The 15,669-nt window shown below is 33.9% G+C and overlaps 1 protein-coding gene across 1 annotated transcript in view; it reads right to left on the reverse strand.

Annotated features, from left to right (window-relative positions):
• Positions 1 to 9,229: 9,229 nt before the first annotated feature.
• Positions 9,230 to 15,669, reverse strand: part of REDIC1 (regulator of DNA class I crossover intermediates 1) — a gene marked incomplete at its 3' end in the record, with an annotated part of 103,212 nt that continues 96,772 nt past the window's right edge. The window contains 3 exon segments of the mRNA XM_079935886.1: positions 9,230 to 9,633; positions 9,636 to 9,684; positions 12,613 to 12,695. Of these exon segments, the coding sequence (XP_079792012.1) occupies positions 9,230 to 9,633; positions 9,636 to 9,684; positions 12,613 to 12,695 (536 nt within the window).

Here is a 15,669-nt window from a genome sequence, read left to right on the forward strand (position 1 = left end):
ATGTCTTCTTTGCAGAAATGTCTATTCAGGTCTCCTTCCCATTTTTTTGATAGTGTTGTTTGCTTTTTCGATATTGAGTTGTATAAGTTATTTTTATATTTTGGATATAATGCCTTGTCAGTCACAAAATCTGCAAATATTTACTCCCACTCCATAGGTTGTCTTTTTGTTTTGTTGATAGTTTCCTTTGCTGTTCAAAAGCTTTTAAGTTTGATTAGGTCCCATTTGTTTATTTTTGCTTTTATTTCTTTTGCCATGGAGACCAATCTAAGAAAATACTGCTACGATTTATGTCAGAGAATATTTTGCCTACGTTCCCTTCTAGAAATTTTATGGTGTCATGTCTCATATTTATGTCTTGAAGCCACATTTAGTTTTTTTATGCATATTGTGTGAAGTTTTCTAATTTCATTGACTGATATGTAGCTTTCCAGCTTTCTGAGAACAACTTGTTAAAGAGACTGTCTTATGCATTGTATATTCTCGCCTACTTTGTTGTAGATTAATTGACCATAGGTGCGTGGATTTAACTCTGGGCTCTGTATTCTGCTTCATTGATTGTCTTTGTGCCAATACCATGCTGCTTTGATTACTGAAGCTTTGTAGTATTGTCTGAAGTCTGGGAGGGTTATGCTTCCAGCTTTTTTTTTTTTTCAGGATTGCTTTCTGGGTCTTTTGTGGTTCCATATAAATTTTAGGATTATTTGTCCTAGTTCTGTGAAAAATGTCATAGGGATGACATTAAATCTGTAGATTGCTTTGGGTAGTATGGCCATTTTAACAATATTCATTCTTCCAATCCAAGAGAACATGATATCTTTCTATTTCTTTTAATTATCTTCAGTTTCCTTTAACAATGTTATATAGTGCTTAGTGTATAGGACTTTCACCTCTGTGGTTAAGTTACTCCTAGGTATTTTATTTTTATTTTTTTGACGGGATTTTAAATGGAATTATTCTTTACTTTCTCTTTTTGACATTTTATTGTTAGTGAAAATAAATGGAACAGATTTATTTACATTAATCTTGCATCCTGCTACCTTGATGAATTGATTTATTCGTTTTTGTGTGGAGACTTTAGGGCTCTCTATATAGAGCACCATGTCAACTGCAAAGAGTGACAGTTTTACCCCTTCCCTTCCAATTTAGGATACCTTTTATTTCTTTTTCTTGTTAGGCTGCTGTGGATAGGACTTCCAATACTATGTTGAATAGAAATGGTGGATATCTTAGTCTTGCTACTGAATTTAGTAGGAAGGCTATCAGCTTTTCACCATTATTATGTTCGCTGTGGTTTGCTATAGATGGCTTTTATTATGTTGAGATATGTCCCCTCTATACCCACTTTGGTGAGAATTTTTATCATAAATGGATGTTGAATTTTATCAATTTTTTTTCTGAGTCTATTGAGATGATCATGTTTTTGTTAATGTGGTGTAACACATTGATTTTTTTTTATGTCAAACCATTCTTGTGACCCTGGAATGAATCCAACTTAGTCATGGTGTATGATCTTTTTTTAAGTATTCTTGGATTTGGTTTGCTAATATTTTGTTAAGAAGTTTTTCTCTATATTCATCAAAGATATTGGCCTATAATTTTTTTTGGCAGTGTCTTTTTCTGGTTTTAGTATCAGGGTGATGGTGGCTTCATAAAATGAATTTGGGATTGTTCTCTCCTCTTCAATTTTTTGGAATTGTTTGAGCAAAATAGGCATAAGTTATTTGTATGCTTGGTATTCCCCAGCTCTTAGCTTCATTGATCTTTTCTATTTTTTAGTCTCTATTTTATTTATTTCTGCTCTGATATTTATGATTTTTTTCCTTCTACTAACTTTAGGTTTCACTTGTTCTTCTTTTTCTAGTTCCTTTGGGTATAAAGTTAGGTTTTCTATTTGAGATTTTTTGTTTCTTGAGGTAGGCTTTTATCACTATTTATAAATTTCCCCCTTAGAACCACCTTTGCTGTGTCCCATAGATTTTGGACCATTGTGTTTTCGTTTTCATATGTCTCCCATATTCTTTTATTTCTTCTTTCATTTCTTCAGTGAGCCATTGGTTTAGTAGCTTATTGTTTAGCCTCCACATGTTTGTGTTTTTTGCAGATTTTTTTCTTGTAGTTGATTTCTAGTCTCATAGTGTTGTGGTTAGAAAAGTTGCTTGATATTGTCTCAGTTTTCTTAAATTTACTGAGACTGATTTTGTGGTCTAGCATGTGGTATATCCTGGAGAATTTTCAACGTGGACATGAAAAGAATGTGTAATCTGCTGCTTTTGGATGGAATGTTCTATCTATATCTATAATCTACCTATCATCTACTAAATTCATCTGGTCTTAATGGGTCATTTAAGGCCAGTGCTTCTTTGTTGATTTTCTGTCTAGATGATCTGTCCGTTGATGTAAGTGAGCTGTTAAAAGTCCCTATTATTGTGTTACTGTCAATTTCTCTCTTTATGTCTGTTAATATTTGCTTTATGTATTTAGGTGGTCCTGTGTTGGGTGCATATATATTTGCAATTGTTGTATCTTCTTCTTGGATGGATCCCTTTATCATTATGCAATGTCCTTCTTTCTCTTGTTACAGTCTTTGTTTTAAAGTCTATTTTGTCGATATAAATACTGATGTACCAGCTTTCTTTTGACTTCCATTTTCCTGGACTATCTTTTTCCATCCTTTCAACTTTTAGTCTGTGTGTAACTTTAGATCTAAAGTCAGTCTCTTATAAGCAGCATATATATGGGTCTTGTTTTTGTATCCATTTGGCCAGTCTATATCTTGGGGTTTGAGCATATTGTTCATATAAATTTATAGTAATTATTGATATGTATGTACTGATTGCCATTTTGTTAATTGTTTTGGGGTTGCTTTTGTAGTTGTTTTTTGTTCTTTTGTTCTTTTGCTCTCTTCTTTCATGATTAGATGACAATCTTTAGTGTTATGTTTGGATTCCTTTCTATTTTGTGTGTATTTATCATTATAGATTTTTGGTTTGTAATTGTCATGAGGTATACATTATTATTTTAAGTTGCTGACCTCTCAAGTTCAAATGAATTTTAACAACACTGTATTTTTATCCTCCCACATTTGTTTTGACCTCATATTTTACATCTTTTTCTTTTGTGTATACCTTAACCAGTTATTGTGGATATATATTTGATTTGACTATATTTGTCTTTTAACCTTCTTACTAGCTTGTATGTGGTTGATTTACTACCTTTACTATACATTGCCTTTACCAATGAGATTTTTTCTTTTGTAATTCTCCTGTTTCTAGTTGTGGCCTTTTCTTTTTCACTTAGAGAAGTCCCTTTAACATTTGTTGTAAAACTGGTTTGGTGGTGCCGAACTCTTTTAGCTTTTGCTTGTCCATGAAACTCTTTATCTATCAAATCTGAATGAAAGCCTTGCTGTGTGTGTATTCTTGGTTGTAGCCTTTTGCCTTTCATCTCATTAAATATATTGTACCAGTCACTTCTCACCTGAAGAATTTCTGCTTAAAAGTCAGCAGATAGATTTATGAGAGTTTCCTTTTATGTAACTTGCTGCTTTTCCCTTGCTGCTTTTTAATACTACCTCTTTAATTTCTAACACTTTAACTGCAATGTTTCTCGGTCTGGTACTCTTTTGCTTGATCCTGTATGGGACACTCTGTGCTTTCTTAACCTGGATGTTTGTTTTCTCTTCCAGCTTAGGGACATTTTCATCTTTTATGTCTTCAAATATGTCCTCTGCCCCTACTCTCTCTCTCCTCCTTCTGAGACTGCCCTATAATGTGAATGGTAGTAAACTGTCCTCATTTCTTTTTATTCTCTTTTCAGTTCAACTTCAGTCATTTCCACTATTCTGTCTTCCAGCTCACTGATCTGTTCCTCTGTATCATCTAATCTACTATTCCTTCCAGTGTATTTTGAAATTTCAGTTATTATTTTCTTCACGTCTGTTTGGTTCTTCTTTGTATTTTCTCTTTGTTGAAGATTTCTAACTTCTTATTCTGTTCATCCAATGTTCTCCTGAGTTTTTGCACATCTTTAGAGTCATTCCCTTGAACACTTTATTGGGTAGATTGCTTATCTCCACTTCACTTAGTTTCTCTTCTGGGTTTTACCTTGTTCCTTTTTTTTCTTGGAACTTATTCCTGTCACCTCATTTTGCCTAATTTGCTGTTTTTATATCAATGTATTTGGTAGGTTGGTTACACTTTCCAACCTTGGAGAAGGGACCTTTTGTAGGAGATGTTCTATGCTTCCCAGCAGTGCACTCCCATCTGGTTATCAGAGCTATATGCTCTGGGGCGCCCCCTATGTAGGCTGCATGTGTCCTTCTGTGGTGGTGGACTGACTACTATGGACTATCTAGCAGTTGTGGTTGGCTCCTGGTCCATTTGGTGGCCAGAACCTGTCTTGTGAAGAGGCTTCTGGCCACTGGTGAGTGGGGCCAGGTCATGAGATGGCTGGCTGTGGAGCCTCAGGGGGTTCCAGGGCTAGTGTTGACCTATTGGTAGGTGGAGTCAAGTTATGGGGTGGGTGGTTGTGAAGCTGGGGTTCCTGGATTTAGTATCAAACTGCTGATAGGGGGGACTGGTTCCTGACATGGCTGGCTTCACAGTCCAGGGTATCCTAAAGCTGGTGTCGGCTTACTTGTGATTGGGGCTGGATCCTGGTGTGCAATGCTGAGGGTTCCAAGGTGTCTTGGAGCTGGTGTCAACCTGCTGGTAGGCAGGCCAGGGCCCAGGATGTCCTGGGAGTAGTGCTGGCCCATGGGTGGGTGGACCCAAGACACTAGGTGAATGCACAAAACTGCACCCATTTGAATTGAACCATATAGGTATATACAAAATGAACACACATCCATTAAAAACTTAGCAGTTACCTTAATTCACTGTTATCTTTTAAGTTTTCATATTTGTGGATATCTATATAAACAGATAGATATAGATATCAACATTCAAAACAGATCTAAATATCTTGATTCAAAAAGGCCAAGCAGTGCATGTAAAAGTAAAGCTTTAAGTATTAAAGAGAAGTTTGAAATAATAAAGTAATTTTAAAGGAATGAGAGAACATGTGGTAGCTCCTCAGCAACAGGCATAAAGGAATATATATTGTGGACCATCAGAGAAAACACTGAGAAGATAAATAAAGTCCATCGCTGGAACAACTTCAAGTGTTGCAAAGTCAATAAGAAGAGGGCCTAAAAAAATAGAAGCAGTGGAAAAATTGTGCATATGGGTTAAAAACCAAACAGTAAAAAAATTAGAAACTTTTTCCACAAAGAGAAATCAGTACCTGTATTCAAAAAGCTTAAATATAAATTGCTGTAGCCTACAAAATTCGGTCCTTCATGCTAGTATTGGCTAGTATGGTGGTGTCAAATAGTGCTAGATGTGTAGGGCTGGAAACACAATTCTAGAGTGACTTGTTATTTTTCTATCAGGATTTGAATGGTATTTTTACAGTCTTTCGGCATTCATTATTGCTTTTAAAAATAACCTAACAGTGTTGTTGTCCTTCTAGGAAGGTCATTTTCTCTCCAGTTCCTTTCAACATCTTGTCTTTGAGGTTTGCCATTTCACTATGCTGGGTCTAGACATGGATGTCACATTATACTACTTGGAATCTGTTGGCCTCCTTGAATTGTGGATTAATGTGACTGATGAATTCTGAAAAATTCTCAGCCATTATCTCTTCAAAATCCTATTTCTCTCCTCTGCTATTGATACTTCAATTAAACATATGTTGGAGTTTCTCATTATATCCTTGTTATTGTTTAATTCACTCTCTTTCATATTTTCTATTTCTTTTTCTCTCCTGCATCTGGATAATTTATTATGATGAATATTTCATTTCACTAATTCTCTCTTCACTTGTGTCTATATGCTTCTAGTCCCATTTACTGAGTTTTCAGCAGGTGGCAGAAATAGAAAACTGGTACAAGAGAATTGTAAAACCAGAAAATTATTTATGTTAACATTTGAGTGACACCAATAAAGACAATTCATTCAGCTATTTGTCATGGTCCCTAACTTGTCAGTATGGATTACCTCAGAAGCAAATCATAAGCCAAGAATTTAAGTGCATGTAGTATGTTTGGGGGGTGATCTCAAGAAACACTGGTATGGAATTGAAGAAGTGAGATAGGAAAAGAAGGAAGCTAACAAAGGGCTTACTATCAAGCAAGTTACCATTGAAAGCAACTGAAGCATAATACTTCTGAGGAACTCTGGAAGAATAGTGTTTCTCCAACTTTAGAATGTATAAACATCACCTATTTAAGCACAGATTCTTTGACCCCACTCCAAGAGATTTTGATACAGTAATTTTGGAGTGGATTCTAAGAATTTGCATTTCTAACCAACTCTCAAGCAATGGTGATGTTGATGTTACAAGTCAGTGGATCACACTTTAAGCAGTGGTGTAGAACACACTTCTGAGGACGTTATCCTGCTCAAGAGGCAAGGGAACTGGGGTGTTTATTCACCATCTACCATCAGTCATTGCTCTAAAAAGACCGCTTTCAGACAGTATTAATACCCTGGTACTACCTGCCTGCCTGCACATAGGCCAAACAGGTATCTGCAGCAAGGAGAAACCCCTCAGGGAATGAGTCAAATGTGCTGGCAGTTGGAAATCAGGTTGGCATGTATTGAAATGGAAAGTGCCAAGATAATGTGAACAGAGTACTGACATTTGTCATACTGCCATATATGGTGTCATGGGGAAAATAAACATGAAAGAAGAAATTACACAAATAACTTACAATTACGATGTGCTGTAAAAGTAAATTACATGAGACTACCCCTAAATATAGCTTCATATTATTTCAGGTGGCAACTTTTCACAAACTGTTAAACACAAACTCCAGATCGATATTATATACAATAGCCATTATTGGATGTACAGTATTTTATTTGAAGTCACTGTGATTGACAGTTTATATTACAAATGTGTGCAGAATCATTAAGTTTTCCATTTTGTTTCATTTGGATAAAACTTAGCTAGGATTACTTTGTTCTATAAACCTTAAATTGCAAATATGGAAGAAGGCTATGTTTACCTCAGTTAATTTTTTTCATTAAATTGTTTCACCAAGAGAAACTCTAAACTAGTATTTTGAAAAGTATGTTATAATCTATTCTGTTATATATGTCCTCTTTATTTTGTAAATCTGTACTCACTTTCCTATCCAAATATATTTATTTCCCTAAAGAGTTAGCAACTACAATGTTAGGGAACAGTCCATAAAAATTCAGGGGTTCCAAGAGCACCTTCAGATTTGATAATTTGTTGGAAGGACTCAGAACTCACTGAAAGCTGTTATATTCACAGTTACAGTTTACTACAAGGAAAGGAGACATTAAAATCAGCCCAGGTAAGAGGCACTTAGTACAGAGTCTAAGAAAGTAATACAGAGCTTCCAGTCTTCTACAAGTAATGGACAGTGTTATTTTCCTGGTATCAATGTGTGACAACACACAGTACTGCTAACCAGGGAAGCCCACCTGAGCCTTGGTGTCCAGAGCCTTTACTCTGGCTCTATCACAGTGGCATGACTGACAGCCCATATGGCTGATTTCAGTTTCTAGCCCCTTAGGAAGTTGAGCTGATATTGCTTGACTCAGAGTCCCATCCTAAATCACACTGTTAACTATCTGGCTTGGCCCAAGGTCCCAAGGCATCTATCAGCCATGACACTCCAAGAGCTTAGAGATTACCTCACAAAAGCCAAGGGTAAAAAACCAGATCTCTTTTGGGGCAAACTTAGATTCTTTACTACACTGAACCTTACCCTGCTATCATTGTGTGCAGTCATTACACTAAATAGCCCCTATATTTTTCTTTACCTTACTTATCTTAACTGCCACATTATGATATTGATAAAAATGTAACTAGGTGTGAACTTTTGTAATGAATGTGCTTTTAATAGCTGCTAGACTTTGATTTGTATTTGGGGAAAAAATCAGTTTACATGATACTTGAAACAACCCAAGATTCAAAGCTCAATCTTATTCTAGTATCACCAGTATTGTCGTCTTCTCCATATATAGGTCTTCATTACTACAATATGTCATATTTTACAAATAATTGCTCAGGATAATCAATCCACTATGGAATACTTTTTATTGAATACCAGGATGAAAATCTGGCCTTTTGAAAAAAAACCAGTGTACATCAGATAATTATATTACCCTTTCATGAGATTACCCTACTTTAAGAAAATTATTTTAGAGTTCATTGTGCTCTCTCTGAGGCAGCAAAGAGAGTTTCCTAAAACTAGCTAAAAACCTAAAGATTGCTACTGTTTAAATATTAGCTATTAGTGTTTCTAAATTGTTATGTTTCAGATCACCTCTGTAAAACAAACTATTGAGTGATATGTGTACATGTAAAAATGCAGCATCTAATCATCCTTTAACAGAAAGTCCTAACAATTTTATTTTTGTTACAGTTAGATATCAGAATGCCCCCTGCTGGCCACTTTGTAATATACCCATACAAATGTCCATTTTCTAAAATGACTAGTGTGAACATTTAAAATCTTGACCAAAAACAGTAATTGTTATGTTGGAAACAAAGCCCATATTTTACAAATGAGAAATTCTGATGCATTATTTATGAAAATCTTATGTAATATTAAAATTAGTAAACATAAATTATTTTCCAATGTTGATCAATTCTTTTACAAAAGCATTAAAACATTTTTTTTAATCTTGAAGAGAAAAACCATTCCTCTGAATTAATACAAGCAAAACCAAAAAATGTTCTCCAAATTAGAAAAAAATACTTTATCTAAAAATTAAGGCCAGAATTTTTAATGATGGTATACTAGTTAAGAGAAGTAGCTAAGAAAATTCTTATAATTAAGTTATAAAACATATTTAGTATTATTTAGTATTATTTTCTGTCTTAAGATCTTGGGAGAGAACATTTTTGCCAAAAGATGCAACAGCACTAAATTTTAACATAAATGCAACAAAGAAGTAATTAAACATATTTTTAATCCATAAACAACAGCATATCATAATGTAATTAATAATTACCATAAGAAAGATAGTAAATTTACATATATCTTATTTTCTAAAAAACTTTGACATACTAAAGCTATTAAAAATACCTATGGGAATACTTCCACCTAGTTGCTTAGCTACAAAAATATTCTCATTCTTTATTATGTTAATAAAACTCTAAACGTTAAACCAAATGCAAAATCTCAGGCTGAGGTTTTAGAATATTAGTTGTTTTTAAGGATTTCCTGCCCTCCAGTGGTATCTGCCTTAATATTTTCATTGCACCTTTCAACGTTACAAAAGGAAGACACATCTTTTCTACATTTACATTTTGAAATTATATCACATTGTATGGCAGCATCTAATTTTTCTTCAATTACAGGTTCACTCTCCGTCTGTATCCATGCATCACACTTTGCAACCTGTAGAATGCAGTTATTATTGGTTACGTTTTGAAATATATGTGCTGAATTACACTGAGACTGTGGAAACTGATCTATATTACTATTCATTGAGAACTGGTTAAAATCCTCATTTTGTTTATGAAATTTGGCATTGTTTTTAATAATCCTATCACATGGAAGTTTCTCCATGCTTTCTAAATAAAAATTATTAGTTGTTTCTTTGGTTTGATGGATCTCCTATTTGAACCTTCAATTTGATCTTCATCTTCAGATGGCTAAAAGAAATTTAGTAATTTTGCTCTTAATGATGCTTAAATTAAAAAAACAATCACTTCAAAGTAGACATTCTTTTTTTTTTTTTTTTTTTCGGTACGCGGGCCTCTCACTGTTGTGGCCTCTCCCATTGCGGAGCACAGGCTCCGGATGCGCAGGCTCAGCGGCCATGGCTCACGGGCCCAGCCACTCGGTGGCATGTGGGATCTTCCCGGACCGGGGCACAAACCCGTGTCCCCTGCATCGGCCACTGCGCCACCAGGGAAGCCCGAAAGTAGACATTCTTAAAATTCACATTATAGAAAATTTCAAAAAAAAAAGAGACTTTGGCAGGTGGCAAATCAACCTAGATTTAGAATTTTTTTTTAATCAAGGTTATGGATTTTAAAATAGCATGAAACAATAATAATCCTTATATTAAAGATGCAAAAGCACAAAAAAGAGAAGATTTTTGTCCATTATTAGTCTTCATACTCATAGGTGACATCACCCTACTACCTTTTCACAGAGAGGAAATGAAATACAACATATACTCTTCAACTACTTAAGAAGAGTGAAGTAGAAGTATAACTTTGAAAGAAAAAGCTAACACATACAATTTGTTTTAATATTCACTCATTGAGTCATTAAGTCAAAAAATATCTATATTGTATCTTTCACGAGCTCAGTCTCAAGAAAGACTCATTAAGAATGGTATCAGCTAACAGGAAATCAAATAGACAAAAGAAAGGTTAAACAGCAATAAATATCAAAACTGTTATATAAAAAATCAAATTTTAAGAACTTTTAATAGGTCTAGATTTCAATTTAGTAGCTTGAATTTTTCAACTTCAAGAAAAATTTATCTTTTAATTACTGAACTAACCAAAATACTGTTTTAATAAAAATCTTATATAAAAGTATTGATTATTCTAGCTAAAAATAAAAAGCAAAGTTAACATAAAAAAACCTAAAATGAGGTATAGACCTAAGCTGATTGGCACTAAAATAGGAAAAGTAAGCCCAAGAAACAGCATTAAACTGGCTGGGCATAAATTAGAGAAAATAGGATCAGTACATTTATTTATTCAAGAAATAAATACTCAGCACCTGCAATGTGAGTGAAGCAGACATATTTGCTGCTCTCTACAGCACACACTCTTATGTGTGGAAATGACGTTAATCAAATAATTACACACAAGCATATGTAATTACAAGTTGAACAAAGCATTATGAAGAGCAAGCATGAAGCACTTCAAGAGCATAACTAAGGAGTCTAATTTAGATTGAAAAGCCAAGGAGGGGCTTTCAAAAGAAGTGACATATTTAAGCTGCGACCTAAAGGATGAATAACAGTAATGTAAGAAACAGAATATATAAATGTGCTGAAGCAGAAAAGTGACTTAAGAAGCTAAGGAAGTGGAATGTCAGTATGCGTAAAGTGTGGTGAGAGAGGAATACTAGCAGTTGGAGATGTAGCCAGGGGCTAGACCACACATGGCCTGTCACTAATGAAAGCAGTTTAGATTCTAAAGTAAAACAGGAATCCATTGAATAAACATAGAAGTAACATCATTCAGTTTAAGTTTTCAAAAGACCATGATGACTGTTAACTAGAGAAAAAGTGGGGCAAGAGTGGAAGTAGAGAGATCTCTTGGGCAACAACCATTAACAGTTCAAGAACAAGATGACGGTACCTTAGATTAGGGTACTGACACCTAGTACCCTAGGTGAGAAGTAGATAAATATGCAATTTATTTTGGAGGTAGAATTGATTGGATCAAGTGATGAAATGAATATGGTTAAGGAAGGCAGATGAGACAGAAAGAAATGCCAAACTAAAGTTTCTGGCATGAACAACTGAGTGGATAGAAAAGGGATCCACTAATATGGGAACTATCAGAAAAACTGATATGGGGAGATCAGAAGTGTTCAGTTTTTTGTGAAATATCCAAGAAGATATCCAATAAGAAATTGGACACCTAATTAAGGATCTAAGCTAAAGTCATAAAGTTGAGAATTGTCATCAACCAGGTAATAGTATAAAAAATCAATGGAGTATGTAACATCATCTAGAGTTTGGAGTGTAGGTTAAGAGAAGAATAGGCTCCTGAAGCAAACCCTAAACATTACAACATTTATATACAGGGAAAGGTGGAAGAGAAGTGGGCAAAGGCATAAAGTAGCATTCAGAGAGGTATGCAGGGAACTAAGATAGTGTGTATCACAAAAGCAAAGAGAAAAAAATGTTTCAAGAAAAGAAAATAATAATTTCTATTAATATTGTTAGAAATTCTTATAAAATAAAAACTGAAAATTGTCCAATGAATTTGGCATCGTTAGAGGTCATTGATGTCCTTCCTCAGCAAGGCAGTTTGGACAGCAAGCTAGAGACAAAAGGCAGGTGAAACGAAGATGGAAGAATTAATGGAGAATTCCATTTAAACATGTGATTTGCGAGAAACTCACTCAGAATATAATGCCATTCCAATTATTCAGATTACAGTTCCCACTCAGCATTAAACATGTCACTCCAATTATTCAGATTATAGTATTTTATAGTTTTCTTCACATAAGTCTGGAGACTTTCTTTTTGTGTGTATTATTGGTTGTTTTAGGTTTTCAATTATTGTGAATAGGTTCTTTTAAAAACGCTTTTAAAGGAAGAATGCATTTATCATATACACACACATACATCTCAGTAAGAGTGGGTTTTGTAAATAACAATGAACACATTCATCATCTCATAAGCATGAATGAATGATGCTCAATTACATTTTAATTTACATTCTTCTTACATTTTTAATATTTTCACATTTTTGTTTACATTTATTTTCACTATTATCTCAACTATTTTTTTCAGAATGAAAAAGTAAACGATGAGAAATACAAATCACTCTAAATTAGTATAGCATATATTAACAAGCAAAAAAAAAAAGAGCATAACTTACCATCTCTGAACTAGAACTGAAACAACTATCTGCTGGCCTTGGGGAGCAACTGGTAGACTGACTACTCCGTGAAGAATCAAGATCTGAAAATAAAAATTTAATTTGTGAAGAATGGTACCTATTAATATGTACATAGGCAGAAGATAGCTGCTGGTAAATAAGTTTAGCTAACATACTATAGAGCATTTTAAAAGTTAAAATTTTGGATATGTGGCAGGTTGCATTTTTGACAGGGTATTATGGATTTATTCTACATGTAAAAGATGTGCATCTACAAGTAAAATGAGGGTACCTAACGTAAGGGAAGAAAGGAGAACAGAGGAAGTTGAATTGATTTTTTCCAATACAATGAACCATTTTTTATGAGCAAATAATTTAAAGTGTTAATCTGTACGAAGGAGAAATAAGCCAAGTTAAGGTACCAGATATTTGCTAATTGAGTAAATGAAGTTTTATCACACAATCAAAACTGTATTTAACCTTTAATATGATTTCAAAACTATAGAATTTTAAAGCCATTTATGAATTCAAAATAATATAAAAAGATATATAATCTATTGAAATTTGATGGTGACTGTGACACTGTTAAATTTATTTTTTAAAAAGCTGTATGTAAAACAACTCAAAGCATCCAGTATGTTATTCTTTCATTATCTGCCTAATGTGTTCTCTTATGATTACAAGTAAAGTTTAAAAATGAGCTTGAAAAGTAGGTCATGACTCCCTAGCATGCATAAATACTATAGATCAACAGTAGCTTCAACCATTCCTCTTCTTGTTTGTGAAAATGAATTTGCTATCCAAAAAGAAAAAGAAAAAGGTAATGGAATGTGGTGCAACAACACATGTTAAATCACATGTCCTCCCATACACAACAGACCATGACTACTATTCATACCTCAGATCAGATCTGATACCTTCTGTAACAGAATCTAGCCGTCAGTCAGCTGAGAGGTAGAGAGAACTTAGGTAAATTCAGTTACCCTTAGTTCATCATACTAGAAGGAATTTATACCCTCCCAAAGCAGGTTCTCCTCAACAGTGGAAAGCAGAGAAAAGAAAAGTAGGATTTTACTAACAACATGATCTAAGGGCATTCCCCCACAACAAGGTTCATTCAGTTCATAAGTATAGTAAACCCATAGTTATTAGTAGAGAAGACAAATGTCCGTTAAATGAATGTCTTACCTCTAACAGTGTAAGAAAGGATATGTAGATTAAAATGTAAATTATACACTTATTGAGTAATTACCTTAAGTAAGTCACTTAGTAGTTTTTAGGAATATGTGGCCATAATGCTCAAAGTATTCAGACTCTTGAGATGGAGAAAAAGACATACATTTATTTTTTTTAAACAGTCACAAAATTAGACCCAACAATAGAAGTCATAGAAGGTACAAAAGTGGTAGAGACCTAAGTGTGATGAGCTCTAGGGAAAAAAGGTTTAGTGAAGAGTAATAGAGAAAGCACAAGATAAAGAATGGGTTTTGGAAGATGAATAAACAATTTCCCAAAAGACAAGATGAAAAATAGCATATGGGATGGGGGAAAAGAAAGTGTAGAGGTGCACTTTAATACAAAATTAATTTTAGACTGTCTACCAAGGCATCTAATTGGGGATTAATTAAAGAAGGGTTAAACTACATGAAAGCAGATTGTTAGGAGATTAACTCAATAATCAAGTTATGAAGTGATGAGGATCTGCAATAAAACAGTGGGAGTGCATTGAAGAGGCAAGTGATTCAAATTTCAAGAAAGCTTTCAAATAGCCTCAGTTTAAAAAAATTTTTGTCAATCTGACATAACACTAATTCCAAAATCTGAGAAAGATTACACATGCACATACACACACACATACATATTATACATAGGCCAATCTCACTTATAGGATCAATGCAAAAATTGTATATAAATATTAAAACTTTTAAATTTAAAATTAAAGAACAAAAAAATTTAAAAATTAAATAGAATAGCAAACTTAATCATAATTCATCATGACTTGGTGGGATTTGTTTTAGGAATGCTAGAATGGTCCATATCACAAAATCCATTAGCAAAATTCAGCACTTTAAAAGATCTACACCACAGTGAGATATCACCTCACACCCATTAAGATGGTTACTTATTAAGGAAAAAAAAAACAGAAAATAATGTGTTGGCACTGATTTGGAAGAGTTGGAACCCTGGTGCACTCTTCGTGGGAATGTAGAATGGTGTAGCTGATATGGAAAACAGTATGAATTGTTCTTCAAAAATTTAAAAACAGAACTTCCATATGATCCAGTAATCCCATTTCTAGGGATATATCCAAAAGAATTGAAAACAGAATCTTGAAGAGATATTTGCACACCCATGTTCATTGCAGAATTATAATAGCCAAGAGGTGGAAGCAACCTAAATGTCTATTGACAAAAGAATGGATACAGAAAATGTGGTTTACACATACTATGGAATATTATTCAGCATTATAAAAGAAGGAAATCCTGTTGTATGCTACAACATGGATGAACCTTGAAGACATTATGCTAAGTGAAATGTCACAAAAAGATAAATATTGTATGATTACATACAATATTTGTATATTGTATGATTACACTTATATTCAAACTCATAGAAATGGAATAGTGGTTGTCAGAGGCTGGGGGGAAGGAGAGGTATACTGTACCCTTTGAAATTGTTGGAAGGGTGAATTTTATGTGTTTTGGGGTACAAAAAAAGATATATGAGGGAAAGATAATAATCATTTCTATAGATGCCAATAATCACTCTTCCCCAAACTACTAATAGCCTCAAAATCACCTCTAAAAAAACTCTCAATAAAACAGTCAACATACACATGCCTAAGTCCAAAATCCAGACTCTTACTTAATGTAGAAACATGGAGTGTACATTCACACTAAAGTAGCAACAAAAACAATGAAAAGTACCTACAGCTAAATCTAATAAAGGACATGCAGAATCTGCTTGAGGAAAACGTTAAAGTGCATAAAGGCGTTTTAAACAACTATTAAAGATATAAAATTAGACTGAATTAATAAAAAGCCATCCTTATTCTTA

Source organism: Stenella coeruleoalba (genome assembly GCF_951394435.1).
Source record: "Stenella coeruleoalba genome assembly, chromosome: 11".
NCBI lineage: Eukaryota > Metazoa > Chordata > Mammalia > Artiodactyla > Delphinidae > Stenella > Stenella coeruleoalba.